Source organism: Saccopteryx leptura, chromosome 3 (genome assembly GCF_036850995.1).
Source record: "Saccopteryx leptura isolate mSacLep1 chromosome 3, mSacLep1_pri_phased_curated, whole genome shotgun sequence".
Taxonomy (NCBI): Eukaryota; Metazoa; Chordata; class Mammalia; order Chiroptera; family Emballonuridae; genus Saccopteryx; species Saccopteryx leptura.
The window spans coordinates 149,874,541-149,894,762 of record NC_089505.1 but is presented as its reverse complement, the minus strand read 5'-3'; the positions used below and the strand labels follow the sequence as shown (position 1 = coordinate 149,894,762).

Below are 20,222 nucleotides of genomic sequence, written 5' to 3'. Positions count from 1 at the left end.
TTGAAACATTTAATCCATTTACATTTAAGGTTATGTTATTATTGATATGTATCTATTAATTGCCATTTTATTCTTTAATTATACAATTCTCTTTTTCTCTATTTTTTCCTTTGCTCTTTTTATAGCAGGCCCCTTAACGTTTCTTGCAGTACTGGTTTGGTTGTAATGAATTCTTTGATTTTTTTTGTTGTTGTCTGGGAAGGCTTTTATTTCTTCTTCAATTTTAAATGATAGCCTTGCTGGAGAATGTAATCTTGGTTGTGGGTTCTCGTTTTGCATTACTTTGAATATTTCTTGCCAATCCCTTCTGGCCTCAAGTGTTTCTGTTGAAAAGTCTGATCTCATCCTTATGCGGGCTCCTCTGTAGATAATTAACTGCTTTTCTCTTGCAGCTTTTAGTATTCTTTCTTTGTCTCTTAACTTTTGCATTTTAATCATGATGTTTCTTGTTGTAGGCATTTTTGGGTTCCTCTTTAATGGGACACTCTGTGCTTCTTGAACTACTGTGACTTTTTTTCTTCATCAATTTAGGGAAAATTTCAGCTATGAGTTCTTCAAACAAGTTCTCTATCCCTTTTTTGTTCTCTTCTCCTTCAGGAACCCCTGTGATGCAGATGTTGTTTCTTTTCATGTTGTCACAGAGGTCTCTTACAGTTTCCTCAGTCTTTTTGAGCCTCTTTTCTTTTTGCTGCTCTGCTTCTGTGCTTACATTCATCTTGTCTTCTAAATTGCTTATTCAATCCTCTGATTCATCCAGCCTTCTGTTTATTCTTTGTAGTACAGTCTTCATTTCTGATATTTCTTTTGTCATTTCTGACTGGTTCTTTTTTTTAAAAAAACGATTTCAATGTCCTTTTTGATGTTTGCTATATCTTTATTTAGGTACTCATTATGACCATCCATTAGTGCTCTAAGATCCTTGAGCATTCTAAAAATCATTATTTTAAACTCTGCATCTGGTAGTTTGGTTACTTCCATTTTACTTAGTTCTTTTTCTTGGGTTTTCTTTTGTTGATTCATTTGGGTCGTATTTCTCAGTCTGCCCATGTTGTCTGTGTATTAGATAGCACTGTCTGACTTTTAAATTTGTTGTGGTATCTTTATAAAGAAGATGGGCTCGATGGTACTGACTTCCAGGCAACCTGTTTTCCTTGCTATAGCAATGTTTCTTTAGAGGAATACTTTTCCTCCTGTTGTATGTGAGTATTGAATGCAGTTGGTCCTTTCATGGGTACAGATATCCCTTCAAGCTGGCTTGCTCTAGGGGTCAGCCTTTATCATGTGTATTCTATGTTGTGCTGTGTCTGTTCTGTTGGGTGTATTTATTATTCACAGTGTCTAGTGAATGCTGGACTCCTACTTTGTGTGTGCTGTTTGTGTAGTTAGCTGAATCTAGGGTTGTTGCTATCTGCCACTCACTACTGGTTGTGTTGGTTTTAGGTCTTCTTGGGTTGTCATCAACCATTGTTTGTAACCTGCCATGGGCTATCTGTCTTAAGAGCTGCTGCTCTGTTTGCTGTTTATGTCTGTGTTTTCTGTGCCAGGATTGTGTAGGAGTAGCCAACTTGTGTATAAAGATCAGCTTCCTCTTGCTTAGAGACAACAGCAGCTCTGTAAAAGCCCCAAGCTTTATAAGATTTAACCCCACTTTTCAGCTGTTCCACCTCCTCTTGTAGCTGCCTCATCTTCCCACAGAGTCTTCTGTAGAAAGACTGTTCCATGGGCTCAGACTGCCTTCACCCAACCAACCCCTCTTTAGGTTGCAAGCTTGGTGGGTTAGGGAAGCTGAGTTGTGAATACAACCTTTGTGGGACCCCCTACTAAAGGAGTCTCTTGATCTGAGCTCAGTATAGGGAAACTGGCCCCTACTGCAGAGCCCTATCCCTTAACCACTGCTGGATACTCAAATTATATTTCTTCCCAGCAAGTTGAGCAGCAGGTTCAGATTGAGTGGGGCCAATAGTCTGGTCTGCATAAGTTCTTATAGCTGGTGGGACCCTGGTCTTAAGGAGGAAAACTGAGAGAGTCCTGTCCTGGGGCTGACTGTGCCGCCCCCGAAAGTGGCTAAGCCCGTTGACCAGACTCAACAATAGGCTCACAGTTACCCACAGTTTATATGTCCATGCTCCAAGCCATTCTCCCTCCCCCCTGTGGAATCTAGCCCAGCAGTGCAAGATGTCCAACACCAAGGCCAGCTGACTGTGAAGCTCCACCTTATCCAATGCACATGAGCTGTTGTGCAGGTGCTGATCACAAAGAGCAGAACTCACCTCAGCTGGGCCAGGTGTGAGGAGCCCTTGCTTAAGATACCCCACTAGCAAGGATTGTTAGGTCCTGAACTGATGCTCTCTGCAGCTGGCACTGGATGTGCCAACACTGTGCTTCTCTGGAGGGAACCCAGTGCAGACCAGTGGGGGACATTGCCCATGACTGGCCCTCAGCAGCCTTATTGGAGCTATAAGCAATCCAACATCTGTGGCTTCTGCTTGCCCCAGGTACACATGGAAATACCAAGCCACACACCTACGCTAACTTTTACCCACACTAGGCATGGGGGAATTTCCACTTTAAAGGCCAAGGTTCCCTGTGTCCCACCTCTTACAGCCTCTATCTGCTGGCTGCTTGTTGGGCGTGGCCACTGAAAAAATCTCTGGTAGAGTCTACAGCCTGTGATATTTCAGGGATTAGAGGTGGTGGGTGTGGCTCCAACCCTTGGCCCTAGGTGTCAGTCTGTCCAGACTTTTCTCACAGACCTCAGTGGGTGTGGCCCCAGGAGTCTGTGGGTGTGGCTTCTGTGACCCAGAGGTGTGGTCGCCTGCAGTCAGGACAGTTTCTACTGAGTCTCCCATGAGGTGGAAGCACCAGTCAGACTCTTGGGTGTCCAGGGGAAAGCTATGCCCTCAATGCCCGAAGACTACGTTATTGATAGGCTCCCTGCTTCCTGGCTTCTCAGAATGGCTAGTTTCCATGGGTGGGGTAAGAGAGACTCCCGAGGGCAGAGCAGCTGCTTTTCCCAGGCTGATGCCACTCAGAGGTGACTGCTCCACCCAAGAAAGATGGCAACTGCAGTTTTGGAGAATGACTCAGCACATGGTTTCCAGTTGCCGTCCCCCACAGTGTCTCTCCCTGGGCCTCCAACTTTACACTCTCTTCACGCAACTCTAGTCCTTTCAGCTCTCTCTCTGCTGGAGCTCTGAGTAGGTGGCAGTGAATGACATTTTCTGCACTGGCCATCTTAGATGGAGCCTGTATCTCTGAGAGCTCCTGTCTCTTTCTTGCAGATAGAAACCTTGGCTCTTTTCACTGCCAAATGCTATTTGGGTGCCTCTTCTAGGCTCTGGGGCTTTAGGCTGGGGCTCCAGGACTGGGGATGAGGACTCTCCTCTCTCAGGGTGATCCTCCCCACAGTGAGAGTCCCTCCGTACCCTCAGCCATGGTTTGCTCTTGGGAGCAGGGCAGCCCTTTCTGCATCTTCACCCTTCCTACCAGTCTCTATGTGGCTTCTGTGATTCTTGGTTATAGATACTTCTTTGTTTAGTCCCAAGTTGGTTTTTTCAAGATGATTGTTCTTAAATTAAGTTGTAATCCAATTTGTTCCTGGGAGGTGTTAGTTGGAATGTCTGCCTACTCTGTTGTCATCTTGGAATCTCTCCATTTTCTTTATTGCAAAAATTGACCTTATTTATTATATTTTTTGGCTAAATATAGTCTTAAAATACATCTGTCCAGTCATTCAACATAAAAATCAGTAACACATACTTTGTACTAAGTCCTGAAAATTTAATAGTGAAATAGTTTAAAGATATTAGAGATGAAAGAGACACCAAGAGAAATTATAGAATGGGTGAGGAGGTATAGTTACTGATTTATGGCACAGTCATGTAGAAAGTTTAAGTGACTTGCCCAAGATCATAGAGCTTATGCATTTTTCTTCAGAATATATAGTTATTTTTAGATATTATTTTTGTTTTCATTAATCCTCTAAGTCTTACTGGATGATAAACAATGAAGCCAATGGCAAAAGGTAGTTGTGCAAATGAGAAAACACTAAAAAGGAAACTTTAGAACAGGGATATTTAGGGGTAAATTAGGATGGAATGGGAAAACATTTAGGATCATTTCAGTTCATTTGGAAATTTTTCAAACTTGAAAAGTGCCAATCACTTTCATGTATATTAACTCATTTAATATTCACAACTGTTGTATAAAATACCTTATTGTTAAATCTGAGTGGCCATTTCAGCCTTGTGTTACAGTGTATGTGTCATTCCTTAGTGATCATCATTGTCCAGCATCTGATACATGGCTTTCAGATTCAGAAATTGGGTCATTGTGTGGTGACCCAGAACTTAACAGGCCCAGGCAAATTGATTCCTTCTAACCAAATTTACAAGAGTCTGATTAGAAACTAGAACATCAATTTACAAGTCTCCATGAGGAAATTAACTGCTAAGTAGACTAGAATAGGTATGTCAGCTTGTCAGCATATTTTATCCCGTGTAGGAGAATAAACTTGGGAAGTAAAATTAAGGACAGAAGGATGCCAAAGAAGTATAAAATTAGAAGAAAGTTAGCTGGGAGCTTTTAATAAAGAAATTGTCATTCAGTTAATGAAACCCAATGTGCCTTCTCCACCATAGGCCCATACTTGTCTGTTTAAGGGATCTAAATATTATTTCATTCAGTCAGGCCTTTCTCTGTTAATATGTCTCAGATCATGGCCAGTTGTGGACTCAGCTGCAGCAAGTTAGAGAAGATTGAGAGCATTCTATTGGATTATAATTAGAAGTTTGAAGCAAAACTGAGAAATTTTAAAATTTTATGAAGTAGAAAAAGTAGTTATGTGGAGCAATATGAAATGTCAGCTCTGGGCTTCTTAACATGTAACAATGAAAAGGCAAAATTAAAGGAAAAAGGTGAAACATTTTCAAAGTAAGTTTAAAAAATAATTTTGAAAAGTCTTGCACTTGGGCATACTTACAAAGAATAAAAATACAAATCAAAGAGAAGAACCTTCAGAGAAAAGAATGGTTACATCAACTGATAAATATAAGGAATAGTAGAGGTAGAAAATAACCATTTTGCAACCGCTATGGTTAATTTAGAAGAATAATCAATGGATGCTAAAAGTTTGAAGAGAAATGGAATATATTGATGTATTATCACAGCCATCTCTCCAGAGATTTTTTATTAATTAAAAAGTGAGAAATGATAGCTTTGCAGTTGAGAAACCTGATAGATACCACCCCATTGTGTGATCAAAATTTATGTCATCAATGTTGTGATGAACTGAGATTTGATTCCTGATGTGTTGTGCTGAGAAAGTCACAACATGGTTTATATAGTATTCCTGCCAAACATCTATAACCCAACTCTGGTCATGTGGACACATCAAACAGAACCAAAGGTACTTTTGAAAAATGTCAATGTCATAAAAAACAAAGTGTGAAGGCCTGTTCCAGATAAAGAGGACCATAAGATATGCCAACTACATTTAATGTGTGATTTTGTATTCGAATAAAAAAAATTATGTAAAGGATATTATTGAAACAATTGTAGAAAAATGAAGTCGACTGTATATTAGGTAAAAGTGTTGTATAAATACTATATTTCTGAATTTGATAAATATACTGTGGCTACATAAGAGAATGTCTTTGTTCATAGGAGATGAACACTTAAGTAAGTAGGTACAAAGGGCATGATTTTGGAAAGAACTCTCAAGTGATTCAGGAAAAGGATTTTGTGATGTATGTGTGGAAACAGAAATAAGATGGTAAAATCACAGCAGTTGGTAAATTTGGTCGAAGTGTATTCAACAGTTCTTTGTTTTATGCTTCCAACTCTTTTGTAAGCTGGAAATTATTTCAACATTACAAAGAAATAAAAAAAAAAGAATGATTATTTATCACCTTCCTGAGGAAGGTGTTGTCTCCCCGAATCATTGTCACTGAATAGAAAACATTTGATCATGTGGAAGTGGAACTGGACCCCATGAGACGAAACTGATGGCAGAACAGGCAGTATTATTTATCAGTATAATTCAGAAAACAAAGTCAAGTTTCTTATAACTCTCCCAGAAGATTTTTACCTCATATAAATAACTCAGTTCATTTTATAAACATTAATGGGCTCCTGCTAAGTGTCAGGAACTTTGCTAGGCACTGGAGCTATAGTGATGACTGAGTCTCCTGTTTTCAGATTATTGACAGTTAGGGAGGGAGAAAGCTATAAAACAAATTTAATATGCAAGAAGTAAATGTAAACCCAGAGAAGAATTCCGTAGGGAACACAATGATTAAGACAATATTGAAGAGGAAGGGATGGTAGAAGGGAATGACAATGAGGCTCAGGAGTTTTTCACTTGGTGGGATGCAGTAATGGAATGGGACAGGTTCAAGGCAAAGGGAGCAGTAAGTAATTATAGGAAAGCTTACGCTTATTTATTTTGTGGCATAGAGAAACAGAGAGAGGGACAGATAGGGACAGACAGACAGGAAGGGAAAGAGATTAGAAACAGCAATTCTTCGTTGTGGCTCCTTAATTTTTCATTGATTGCTTTCTCATATGTGCCTTGACCAGGGGGCTATAGCAAAGTAAGTGACCTCTTGCTCAATCCAGTGACCTTTGGGCTCAAGCCAGCAACCATGGGGTCATGTCTATGATCCCTTGCTTAAGCCAGCTACCCTGTGCTGAAGCTGGTGAGCCCATGCTCAAGCCGGCAACCTTGGGGTTTTGAACCTGGGTTCTCTGCATTCCAGTCCGATGCTCCATCTAGTATGCCACTGCCTGGTCAAGCTATGAATATTTATTACATTAAAATAGTATTATACTAGAGAAGATATAGTACAAATTGATCTTTTGATGAAATTTTTATTTTGTATAATGTGGCATCTCATTATAACTAGGGATTCCTCCTTTGGCCTTGTACCTGTAATAATTTTTGTCCAATATGAATAACATATAGACCCTTATTAAGTAAAAAAAAATTTAATTTCCAATAGTCAAATCTTCAGATGTTAGAGATAGGTGGATCTCAGTTTGAAAAATGCTGAGTTAGCCTGACCAGGTGGTGGTGCAGTGGATAGAGCATTGGACTGGGATGCAGAGGACCCAGGTTCGAGACCCCGAAGTCGCCAGCTTGAGGGCAGGCTCATCTGGTTTGAGTAAAAGCTCACCAGCTTGGACCCAAGGTCGCTGGCTTGAGCAAAGGGTTACTCAGTCTGCTGAAGGCCCGCGGTCAAGGCACATATGAGAAAACAATCAATGAACAACTAAGGTCTTACAATGAAAAAAACTGATGATTGATGCTTCTCATCTCTCTCCGTCACTGTCTATCCCTCTCTCTGACTCTCTCTCTCTGTCCCTGTAAAAAAAAAAAAAAAAAGAAAGAAAAAGAAAAATGCTGAGTTAGTGGATGAAAATCTTATTTTATGAAAATGTATTTCCATTATAATTGTGACTATAAAAGATATATATTTTAGTGCAAGAGAGAGAGAGAAAGACAGGCAGGAAGGGAGAGAGATGAGAAGCATCAATTCTTCATTGTGACGTCTCAGTTGTTCATTGGCTGCTTTCTCATATGTGATTTGACTGGGGGTCTCCAGCAGAGCTCATGACTCCTTGCTCAAGTCAGCAACCTTGGACATAAGCCAGAGACCTTGGGCTTCAAGCCTGTGACCTTTGGGCTCAGGCCAGCGAACCATGGCATCATGTCTATGATCCCACGCTTAAGCTGGTGAGTCCATGCTAAAGCCCGATGAGCCTGCACACAAGCTGGCGACCTCCGGGTTTTGAACCTGAGTCCTCAGCATTCCAGACCAGCGCTCTATCCACTGCACCACTGCCTGGTCAGGCAAAGAGATATGTTTTCAGTAGAGAAAATTGTTTTAGATTATCAAAATGAAAACAAAATTAATAATTAAAACAATCATCAAACAATGAAAAATATTATCAACCTTTGAGTCTACAGCTTAATATTTTTAATGTGCAAGCTTTAAAAAAATTGTAAAGTAGAACACTTAGACACTCATAAGTACATGGGCAAAGAACCCAAGTAAATAATTTACAAAAGGTGAAATAAAAAATAATTAATTAGCGTGTAAAATGCTCACCTCCAAAAAGAACTAAAAACAGCAATTTAAAATGACAGAACATTTTTTGACCTATAATATTAAGTGTTTTAAAACATTATAATCTGTGTTGATGAGAATTTTTAAAAATAGAAAAAGTTGCAAGCAATCTATTTATTCAACAGTGTGTAAACAGTTAAAAATGCATTAATAAAATATGACATTGCTTGGACAATACATTAATGTTTTGATAATTTAAAAATTATTCAAAACATTTTTATTGAATTTATTGGGGTGACATTGGTTAATAGAATTATACAGGTGTCAGGTGTACAATACCTCATCTGTATATTGCATTGTGAGGTCCCCGCCCCAGGTCAGTTCTCCCTCCATCCCCGCCTATTTCCTCTCTATCCTCCTTCAACTCCTCTCACCCCTGTTCCCTCCTGCAACCCCTACACTGTTGTCTATGTCTATAAATTGTTTTCCTTTGCTTAATCCCTTCACCTTTTACACCCAGCTCCCCAACCCCGACCCCTCAGACAGCTGTGAGTATGCTCTCCATTTCCTATGAGTCTGTTCTATTTCGTTTGTTTATTTTGGTCCTTAGATTCCACATATAAGTGAAATTGTATGGTACTTGTCTTTCTCTGACTGGCTTATTTCATTTAGCATAATACAATCCAGGTTGGTCAATGCTTATGCTTATATTATCATATTAAATATAAGAAGGTATGAACAAAATATATGATTTAACTTTGTCAAAATATACATAGAAGATTTTGATAATTTCACTATGGTAATGAAAGATGTTATCATTAGGGGAAGCTGGGTAAAGATTATACAGGAACTTTCTGTACTTTTTTGCAACTTTTCTCTAAGTCTAAAATTATTTCAAAATAAAAAGTTATAAAGCATACATAGAAAAACGTTGTGGTTTCTATGTGGTAAAATTAAGTAGTTTTTTTCCCTTGCTTGTTTTTGTAACAAATTTTTATAAGTTCTATAAGCATTAAAAACAAACAAAAATAAAGACCTCTTATATTTAAGAAAAACAGGTTAAACTCAAAAGAAAATGCCATCTACCACAATCCAATTTGTTGATCAGCCTGGCAGCTAAATATGAGAATATAGATGTAAGTGCTGAAAAAAGATGTGTATGAGTGCAGGGTGAGAAAGACACAGTATCTGGTTAGGAATGCTCTTCGCAGGTGGATGTGAAGTATGAGAGTAGATAATAAAAGTGAGGGCTTAGATAAATTGAGAAGGATGTGGCCTTGGGAGTTTTATGTTAGTTGTAAAGAAGAAAATGAAGTCTTAGAAGAGAATAGATACCTGCTGTATTTTACGTTAGAGGAGAATTGGGCTACTTCTCTGGGCATCGAGGGAGCATAAACCATAGTAGGTAATGGGAGTATTCCCAAAAGGTTGGTTTTTTAAATAAGTTAAAATCTTTTGCTTTGGATAATTATCTTCATACCTGTTTTTTTTATCACAGCTTTCTAAGCAACTCAACATTGCAGTGACTCAGACCTTCTGAAGACACAGTCTGTTATCTTAATGAATGACAAAGGTAATCAGTGACTCCAATTAAGTCCCTCTTGATCCGGATTTTTGTGTCAAATATTATTTGTTCCATATAAAATAAGGATAAACAGAAAAATTATATACACTGTAGTGTCATTAGGAGCTGTCCCTGAAAACCTGCAACATGTTCGACATAGTGGTTCTCAGTCTTTTTCAATCTCAAGACCTCTGAAGATGCCTGACAAGCTCCCTTCTAGGCCTGGGGCTCCCCAGGGCAGTGATTCTTGGGAAGATGTGGTGAGCAGGGGCTCTGTGGTTTGTAAAAGCATGTACGTCCGCATGCATACTCAGGACAATTCTGACACTGCCCCCTTTCTCCTGCATCCCCCCAACACCTTCAGAGTTATTGCCAGAAATAGAATTTTAACATTTATCTTACAGGGTTATTGTTTTCAGCCCCCTCCCTTATTGGGAAGCCACAATTTGCTCCTAGAGAAGCAACGTGGTGTCAGAATTTGTTTCTTGTTGAGGGACTATTTGACTTCACTTTATTTATTTTTAATTGAATTTATTGGGGTGACACTGGTTAACAAAATTATACAGGTTTCAGGTGCACAACTCTACAACACATCTTGTTCTGTGTTCACTACCCCGTCAAGCCTCCGCCCATAACCATTTATCCCTCTTATATCCTCCTCTACTCCTTGCCCCAGTCTGGCCATTTGACTACGATTTCTCTCTCCATAAGTAGGGTTTCAGCTCCGGGCAGACCCAGACCAGGTCTTAGCCTTCTTTTTCACCCTCTTTGGGCTTAGTCTTTAACTTTCAAAATGGTAGTTAGTTACTTAGTAAATGTTTATTGGAAAGGAGTACCACTTTCCTCAAAGGCAAATTTTATTACTTCATAAAGGGAAATCTATTTCTTGCTATAAAAAAAGTGAAAGGTTACATAAATACAAATTAAAATGGAAGATATAGAATGTTTAACTTAAAACTAAGCTGCAGCTTTAATCTTTGAGTATTTTATTTATGTATTTATGTATGTATGTATGTATGTATGTATTTATTTTTGTGACAGAGACAGAGAGAGGGCCAGATAAGGACAGACAGACAGGAAGGGAGAGAGATAAGAAGTATCAATTCTTGTTGTGGCTTCTTTGTCTCCTTAGTTGTTCACTGATTGCTTTCTCACATATGCCTTGACTGGGAGGCTACAGCAGTGCAAGTGACCCCTTGCGCAAGCCTGTGACCCTGGGCTCAAGCCATCGACCTTGGGCTTTGAGCCAAGGACATGAGGTCATGTCATGATCTCACACTCAAGCTGGTGAGTCGTGTTCAAGCCGGCGACCTTGGGATTTTAAACCTGAGTTCTCAGCGTCCCAGTTTGATGCTCTATCCACTGCTCCACCACCTGGTCAAGCTAGCTGAGCATTTAAAAAAGATGAAAAGGGTTATTAAAAATAGGATCTACAGGTCTAACAAGACCCTTCAAAAGGGGCTCAAGAAAGTGTCTAAAGCTACATAGGCTCCTGAAAAATATATTGTATTACTTGGGCTGTTCGTGATTGGGAGCCTGCTCCTATGAATGTGTATGGGAATTCTGCAGCCCTGCCTCTGTCTGCCCTGAGTGTGGATTGCAGTTGCTCCTCACGTGTGAAAACTGGGGAATTAAAGGACGTTTTCTTTTCTGCAAATAAATAGTGTTACTAATGTACTCATGCCTGGGGCATATTTGTTTTTTAGGCCTGTTTGCTTCTCTGTAAAAGATAGTTTTAACAGTAATTACCTCATAGAATGAAGTAAGGATTAAATTGACACAGTGCTCAATTATTCTGTATATGCTGAATAGATGAAAGTTTTAATTTTATTCATAAATTGAAATTAAGAAGTGTATTAAGAAATGATTTGAAATAGAATTATGAGGTCTGTATTGTACTTCAACTACATTGTAGTTTGGATTGTTTTTTGTTTTTCTTTTTAGTGAGAGAGAAGGAGACAGACAGAGAGACAGGGACAGACAGCCAGGAAGGAAGAGAGATGAGAAGCATCACGTCTTCGTTGTGGCCCTTTAGTTGTTCATTGATTGCTCCCCTTGCTCAAACCAGCGACCTTGGGCTCAAGCCAGTGATTTTGGGCTTTATGCAGCAACCTTTGGGCTCAAGCCACCAACCATGGGGTCACATCTAGGATCCCATGCTCAAGCCACTGACCCCATGCTCAAGCTGGCGACTTTGGGATCTTGAACCTCAGCATCCCAGGCTGATGCCACTGCTTGGTCAGGCTAAATAGGATTTTCAAGCTGAAAACATTTTAGCTTAAATGGGAATACCTCAATTCACTCTTTATTCACTTTTGCAATAGAAAGGATATCTTTATAATGTGTTGTATTAAAGCACTGAGGATTTATTTATTTGTATTAACATCTTAGTTTTGCTAAATGCCAATAAATGCTATGCCTTGTATTCACTTAACTGTTAGGAAATTGCCTGAAAAAAGTGTTTCAATATAAAATTTAAGAAATATATCATAACAAATATTTCCACAAGCCAAGAAGGTATGTTTTATTTCTACGTTTCTATCTGTATCTGTTTCTATATCTATACACATGTCTACATCTGCCTGTACTATCCAATAATTGTACTCTCAAATGTATAAAATTATAGGAAATAAAAATTGCCATGTTTAGATGGAGTTAATAGGATATAAAATTAAACTCACACATACTTTTTAAAAGGTTGCAATAAATGAAGGTAAAGGCAACAATACTTTTCTGGTACCCTAAGACAAACAGTTAATCAGAACCATCTGTTCAATCTTGGATTTTCTATTCTACTTCTGTGGTTGGTTTCACTCCTGTGGCACATATGACAATACCAGAATATTACAGAGAAGATTAACATAGCCCCTGTGTAAAGATAATACAAATTTGTAAAGTTGTCATATTTTTGCATAGTTAATTACATCTTTCTTTGGGTTCCTATGGCACATTGTATATACATCGATTGTCATCTCACTGTATTATAATTGTTTATCTTTCTGTCTCTTTTATGAAACAGTATCCTTAGGTTAAGGGAAGTATTCTTTGTATCCTTAGTGGCTAGCATGATACCTGGCTTCTAAAAAGCACTTAGAAAATGTTTAATGAATAAATAAAATGACAAATAAGAGCTTTAGAGTGTATGAGTAAGAAACATACAGAAATTCTTTGTATACATGGTGCTAATCCAGAAATTGATTAGGAAACAGTTAATCCATTTTTCCCCTCCTCACCTTGTCTTCCTGAAGACAGAAATTCTATTTCAGTGTGATGCCCACATGGCCACCTCCTGTTGATAACTAGTGGGCATAACTCAGTTTGATGATGGACAGATGGACAAGCCTGCTGTTGTTTTTGGCTATAAGACTGTCCCTGCCCACTCTCTTAGATGTGTCAAATGTGCCTTTCTTCCTGCTCCTCCCCTATTTTGTAGAACTGTACATGTTTACTCTTAACAGTGTCTTGCTGTATTTGCAATATTAAGGTTTTAAGTCGGCTTTGGAAGACAGATAAGAAAAAATGTTTTGAGAGATGTGTGGTATCTAACACAAAGGAAAGTATGAGAAAAAGGCCATAAAATAATGCTATTATTTAACTGAAGAAGGATAGGTCTTCTTTCTTTCTTTCCTGTCATAGAGGGATTGATTAGAAGGGAAATAAAGTTGCAATATGTTTCTGGAAAAAGAGATCTGGATTATGGTATCAATTTGAATTGTTCAAGTCAGTGACTGTACAGAGTTATAATTCATTCATATTTTATATATACTGTAATCATATAAGTAGTAGTTGCTTCAAGTTAGTAATATAAAGTACAGTTGCATGTTACTTAATTTTTAAACCATATACATACCCAAAAGGATTTTTTTTAGAGAGAAACAGAGACAGGAAGGGAGAGAGAAGGAGGAGAGAGAAGAGAAGCATCAACCTGTAGTTGCTTCACTTCAGTAGTTTATTGATTGCTTCTCATACGTGCCTTGACAGCAGTTGGGGTGGGGGCTCAAGCCAGACAGTGGCGCCTTGCTGAAGCCAGCGACTTTGAGATCAAGTCAGTGATCCTGCACTCAAACTGGGGACTCCATGCTCAAGCTGGCAACCCCTGCTTAAGCTGGTGACTTTGAGGTTTCGAATCAGGGACCTCAGCATTCTGGATTGATGCTCTATCCACTGCTCCACCACTGGTCAGGCCAGAAATATGTTAACAGATATTTTACTTACTAGCAAAACAGGAAAAAGGGGAAAAATTAATATTTATTTAGTTTCTGTCATGAATCAGGCATTTTTATGTCTTTTAACAATGTTTTTATGTGATCCTTAGAACCACTTTGTGAAATAAATTCATTAAGATTATTTTATAAAAAACAAACAAACTTAGACCAAAAGATGTTAAGTAATATGCTCAGGAACACACAGCTAGAAAATAACAAAACTGATTTTTAATTGAATTTATTGGGGTGACATTGGTTAATAAAATTATCTAGGTTTCAAGTATACCATTTCATAATACATCATCTGTGCACTGCACTGTGTGTTTGCCAGCTCAAGTCAAGTCTTCCATCACCATTTATCTTCCATTTACCCACCTCTACCTCCCCACCTCCCTTTCCGTTCTGTAATCATCACACTATTGTCTATGTCAATAAGACTGTTTTTCTTTGCTTAATCTCTTCACCTTTTTCATCCAGCCCCCCAACACTCTTTACCCTCTGATAGCTGTCAGTCTGTTCCCTGTTATCTGTGAGTCACTTTCTATTTTATATGTTAGTGTATTTTGTTCATTAGATTCCACATATAAGTGAGATCATATGGTTCTTGTCTTTCTCTGACTGGCTTATTTTACTTAGCATAAAAATCCCCAGATTCATTCATGCTATTGCAAAATATAAGATCTCCTCCTTTTTCATGGCTGAGTAGTAGTTCATTGTATAAATATACCATAGTTTTTTTTTATCTACTCATCTACTGATGGGTACTTGGGCTGCTTCCATATCTTGGCTATTGTATATAATACTGCAATGACTATAGGGGTGAATGTATTTGTTTGAATTAGTGTTTCAGGTTTCTTTGGATATGACTCCAGAAGTGAAATTGCTGGGTCATAGGCAGTTCCATTTGTAATTTTTTGAGGGAACTGTGTACTGATTTCCACAGTGGCTATACCAACTGCATTCCCACCAACAGTGCATGAGGGTTCTTTTTTCTCCATATTCCTATCGACTCTGGTTTGTGGATTTATTAATAATAGCCATTCTGATAGGTGTGAGGTGATATCTCATTGTGATTTTAATTTGCATTTCTCTGATGATTAGTGACTTTGAATATCTTTTTATGTTTATTGGCCATCCATATGTTCTCTTTGTAGAATTGTCTATTCAGGTTCTTTGCCAATTTCTTAATTGGATTATTGTATTTTGGTGTTGAGATTTATAAGTTCCTTATACATTTTGGATATTAAACCCTTATCAGATGTATTGACTAATATATTCTCTCATTCAGTGGGTTGTCTTTTGTTTTGTTGATGGTTTCCTTTGCTGTGCAAAAACTTTTTAGTTTGATGTACAAAACTGACTTTTTAAATCAAATATTTTTCAACTTTCAAATTTATTCTCTATTTGCTATGTGAATTAGCCAGCATACCATGTTTTCAAGAAATTTAGGTTTTTAATTATATAAATATAATATTTTAAAGGATTATCCATAATCGTGAATGGTGTTTTGGATGCTAAGATATCATTCTCAAAATATTTCTGCTAAGTGAGTTTGGGTACTTGTCCCCTTTTCCAGGTGAGTAAGTGGGTTGATTAAACAAATGATTTAATAATGTGATGCAGGAAAAGAGATCTGTGAATTTTTGGAATGACTAGGCCAGGAAGGAGAGCGTTCCAGTATTTTACAAACATTTCTTTAGGAACTACTGGTCCACTTTCCTGTTTGCATAACAGATCCATGCCTAGGTTAGCATGATACAGTCTGGACAATTTTTGGTACTATTCTTGTTTTGACCCAGTTCACGGAGCACCAGTGATGTGAACTAACCAAAGGGGTTGAGGTGAGAATCACTCCAGCTTTCTAGGGATCTCTTAATAACATCAGTTTGTGGTGAGATTTGTCTGAGACTCATAGGGATTGTTTCTATGGGTATTCAGATCTGGAACCCTTGAATTGATGGCCCTTATTTTGGGGAGCAGGGGAAGTAGGGGGAGTGCAGGCTCTGAACTTCTCTAGCTGTTTTAGCCACCTACCCCTTCCCCCTACCACTGCGCCCTACAATGGTAGCAAGTACATGCTGAAAAAAATAGATTCTGTATATTTGCTACTGTCATCGTTTTCCACTCAAATATGAGTCAGATTCACCTTCTCAGGGTGACGGGAAAGGCTATGGGACCAACTGATGGTTCCTTGTAACTAAGTACCTTGGTTGCTAAATTGGATTAACTGTGAAATAATAGAACTTCCAGTTGTCATTCTGGTTTTCTTGGATGATGCAGACAGTGTCTGAGGCAATTTCTCATTGTGTTAGATGATGGTTTACCCTCCAAAGTCAGCTTCAATTATAGTATGCCTAAAATGGGTTAATTAAGACAGAATTATCAATTAGCTAGGTAAAATTTGACCAGTCAGCTTCAGTCCAACTGAGTTACAAAGGTAATTATGATATTTGGAAACTGTGGTTTAGGGAGAGGCTTTAGAATATTATAATTTTAAAATGTGGCTCTTAATACCTTTTGCCTTTTTTTACCCATTCCCGCAAACTACCTCCCACCTGGTGACCATCAATTTGTTCTCTGTATCTATGAGTTTGTTTTTGTTTTGTTTGTGCATTTATTTTGTTTTTTAGACTCTGCATATAAGTGAAATCATATGGTATTTGTCTTTTTCTGTCTGCCATTTCACTTAGCATAACACAAATTAACAGTTATAAAAATAGTCAAGGGAATATAAAGTACAGCATAGGGAATATAGTCAATAATATTGTAATTGTAACAAAAACTATGTATGTCAGATGAGTACTAGACCTATTGAGATGATCACCTAAATTATATAAATGTTTAATCTCTATGTTGTACAACTGATATGAATATATAATGATATTGTATGTGAAAAATAATTGGAAAAGAAATTAATTTTTTAAAGTAAAAGAAATAAAATGTGGGTCTAATTTTCATGGTGAAGAAACAGTTATTATTTATATTAAAATAGATGTTTATTTCTCTTATTTTTCTCTTTTTTTCATATTTCTTCAAATAATCATATTTTCCTATAATTTGAATTTAGTGAAATAATGCTTTGCTATTAATAAGAAAAAGGTCACCTTCAAAAAGTTAACTCAGATTATTTTGGAACTGGATTTGCGCCCAGTTTCTATTAATGAAGACTGTTATCCTTTTCTTTTCCTAGGACAGCAGAATTAAAAGAATCTGTTTTGTCTGTTTCCAGTCATGACACATTCCAGGCTTAGATAAATAAATGCAATTGAAAAATAGCAGACTAGCCAATTCTGTCTATCACGCAATTCAAAGCTGTCATTTTTCATTTCAACATTATATTCATGAGCTTTAATATGAAAACTCTGTCAAAGGTTTGTTTCTTGTATTATGATGGCTTTAGAATGGAAATTTAAGTACCAAATTACAGAAATAAATGAAGAGGAGCAGTGGAGAGTCCTGGACAAGGAATCAGGAGGCTGATTTTGGTCTTGGTCTGCTACTGTGTATATGCCAGGACAAGTCACTTTAAATTCCTTAGCATCAGTTTCCTTTGCTTTTAGAACCAAGATGGTGAAACTAGGTTAGAATGGCGAACAGTTGTCTCCTTGTCTACTTGCTCTGATCATCGGGTAATGTTTGCCTAGAGGGCCGTGCTGGGGATGATGGTGAGCCTCTTCCAGACTGAAAGACTGGGAACAGTAAAGCCACTTATTTGCCATACCTGAACTCAACAATTTCTTGGATCATTATATGCTTCTGTTATAACTTTCATGATTTATTTTTAGTTTTTTACCTCAAGAAATATTCTCTCCATACTTTACTTGAAGATGTTTTGAAAATTTGAGAGCAAGGAGACATAGCCATTGAGATCATCTAGTCAAAACTAAGCTGAAATATATATATATATATGTGGTCTGTAAAATGTAGGGTACGTTTTCTGTTATTTGAAGACAACATGACTAATTAGTAAGTTTTTCCATTGTTTCCCTTGAGGCCTCTTTCCTGTTTAATTTTTCATGAAAAGGTTATTATATGAATAATGTAGCCTTTTTTCCCAGTAAATTTCTTAGAAATTACTCATTTCAGTGATATTAAATTGAGGTAATTAAGTGTCAAGTTGTGTAGTATAGACAGTAAACATTGTAGACATTTAGAGAGCTGGAGAACTAGAGTCACTGGGGAATCTTAGGAAGAGGTAGAACTTGAGCATGGCCTACAAAGAGCTGAAGTTAGATAGGTGGGTATTGTTAGATATGGGACAGAATTTGAATACAGCATGCAATAAGACATAAGAACAATTGGGACAATACACAGAAAATATTAACTGTTAGGTTTCAATAAGGAAAAACTTAGATTACTAATAATAATATTGATAATAGTTAACATTTATTGACTCCTTTATCCCGTGAGTACTTTCTGAGTATTTCCAGTGTGTCTGTCTCTACACTAGATACTGACTAGGATTCAACACTTAGCAAAATAAAGAAAATCCTTGATTTTATAGAGCTTGCATCTTAGTAGGAGGAGACAGATAACAAAGCAATAAGTGAAAATATATAGTATGTTAGAAAGTAAAAACGGCAAAGGAGAAAAACAAACCAGTGGAGGGAACAAGGAATGGAATGCCAGGTGTGAGTTGCAATTTTGGATAGAGCCAGGGAAGGCCTCACTAATAGGGTAATGATTGAGTAATGAAACACCACTCTGCTAAGTGAGTTATGTATATGAAATTATTTAATTTCCATAACAACTCTATGAGAATGGGTACTATTATTATCCTTATTATATTAATATATCAATAGGTAAGGACCGGAAACACAGACAACTAAACTCATCAAGAGTTCACAGAAATTAAGTGTAAGGACAATGATTTAAATTGAAGAAGTCTAATTCCAGAGTTTATACTTTTAGCCTAAATGTCTTCACAGAAATAAGCCTTCTTTTAAAGGCTGTGAGAGGTAAAAAAAAAAAATGATAGCTTTTTAGAGATGAAGAGAAATTGACCGATTTTCTGATCCAGTGGCTTTCAAATCAGCCAGTTATTCATGTTTCTGCACACTGACCCCTAAACTTTTGATTCAAGAGTGTTGAGCTAAGGCCTGAGAATTTGCATCCTAACAAGTCTCTGGGTAATGCTGATGTTGATAGTGTGGGTAACACTTTGGGAATCACTGGTTAGTCCAGTGGTTCTCAAACCTGGCTACATGTTAGAATCACTTGGGGAGCTTTTAAGAACGACCCATGCCCTACTCCAGGGGTTACTGAGAGCTTGCATTTTGCTGGTCTGGGCTGAGACTATCTTAGTAACTGCCATGCTCATGGAGGATTAAATACCACTGGTCTAGTTTAATCCTTATTTTATAGATGAAGAAATAGTTCTTTTCTTGGCTCCTAGCATTATGCACATTGTTTCTTACTTACCCACTGGGTTCTTGGCAGTATAAGTCAGGGGCTGTCTTGATCTATTTGCTATACAATAAAGTTTCAATAAACATCTATTGTTGAGTTACTAGTGTTGAAGGGAATAAGGACCATAAAAAGGTTTTGACTAGTGAGGTGACATAATATACATTAAAAGCAATATTTTATTTTTATTATTTTTTAACTTATATATATTTTAATTGGATTTATTGGGGTGACATTGGTTAAAAAATTATAGTGGCTTCAGGAGTATAGTTCTATAATACGTCACCTGTACCTTGCACTGTGTGTGTTCCCCACCCCAAGTCAAGTCCTTGTCCATCACCATCTATCCCCCCTTTACCATTTTCTACCTCGCTCCAGCCCTCGCTACCTTTCTGTCTTATATTCACCACACTGTTGTCTGTGTCTATGAGGTTTTCTTTTTTCTTTGCTTAGTAACTTCACTTTTTTTTATCCAACCCTCAACCCCCCTCCCTTATGATAGATAATAATATTTTAGGAGGATTCATTATTAGGAAGGGTGAGATACAGAGACTGGAGAGGTGATGATCTTCCTACTGCAAAGTTCCTGTAGGGCCTTGCTACTCAAAATGTGATAACAGCAGCATCACCGTCACCTACAGCCTTGTTAGAAACTCAGACTCTCAGGTTCCACCTCTGACTACTAAATAAGACTACATTTTCTTTCTTTTTACTATTTTTATTTATTTTTTATTTTTTTTAGGTAAGAGGAGGGGAGATATTGCAGACTCCCACATGTCCCCCGACTGGGTGAGGCTGACCCATCTGGGGCTGATGCTTGAGTACTGAGATAGTGCCTGAAGCTGATGCATTCCAACAGCTATCCTTAGCACCCGGGGCACACTCAAACCAATTGAGCTACTGGCTGGGGGGGGGGGGGGGGGGGAGAGGGAGAGAAGGGGGAGGGGGGGAAAGCAGATAGTCGCTTGTCATGTGTGT

At 37.8% G+C, this 20,222-nt stretch overlaps 1 protein-coding gene and 1 non-coding gene across 4 annotated transcripts in view; both read left to right on the top strand.

Annotated features, from left to right (window-relative positions):
* The window catches only part of SLC44A5 (solute carrier family 44 member 5), a 433,851-nt gene that overhangs the window by 98,896 nt on the left and 314,733 nt on the right, over positions 1-20,222 (top strand). Inside the window, exon 2 of one of the 3 annotated variants that reach the window (XM_066372207.1) lies at positions 9,568-9,642. The exons of the other annotated variants lie outside the window; for them this stretch is intronic. Within the exon in view, the coding sequence (XP_066228304.1) occupies positions 9,630-9,642 (13 nt within the window). The 5' untranslated portion in view covers positions 9,568-9,629. The remainder of the gene's footprint in view (positions 1-9,567; positions 9,643-20,222) is intronic. 3 annotated transcript variants of the gene reach the window in all.
* Positions 12,441-12,543, top strand: LOC136402026 (U6 spliceosomal RNA). The gene has a single exon (XR_010750929.1). It is a non-coding gene; the product is annotated as a U6 spliceosomal RNA (small nuclear RNA).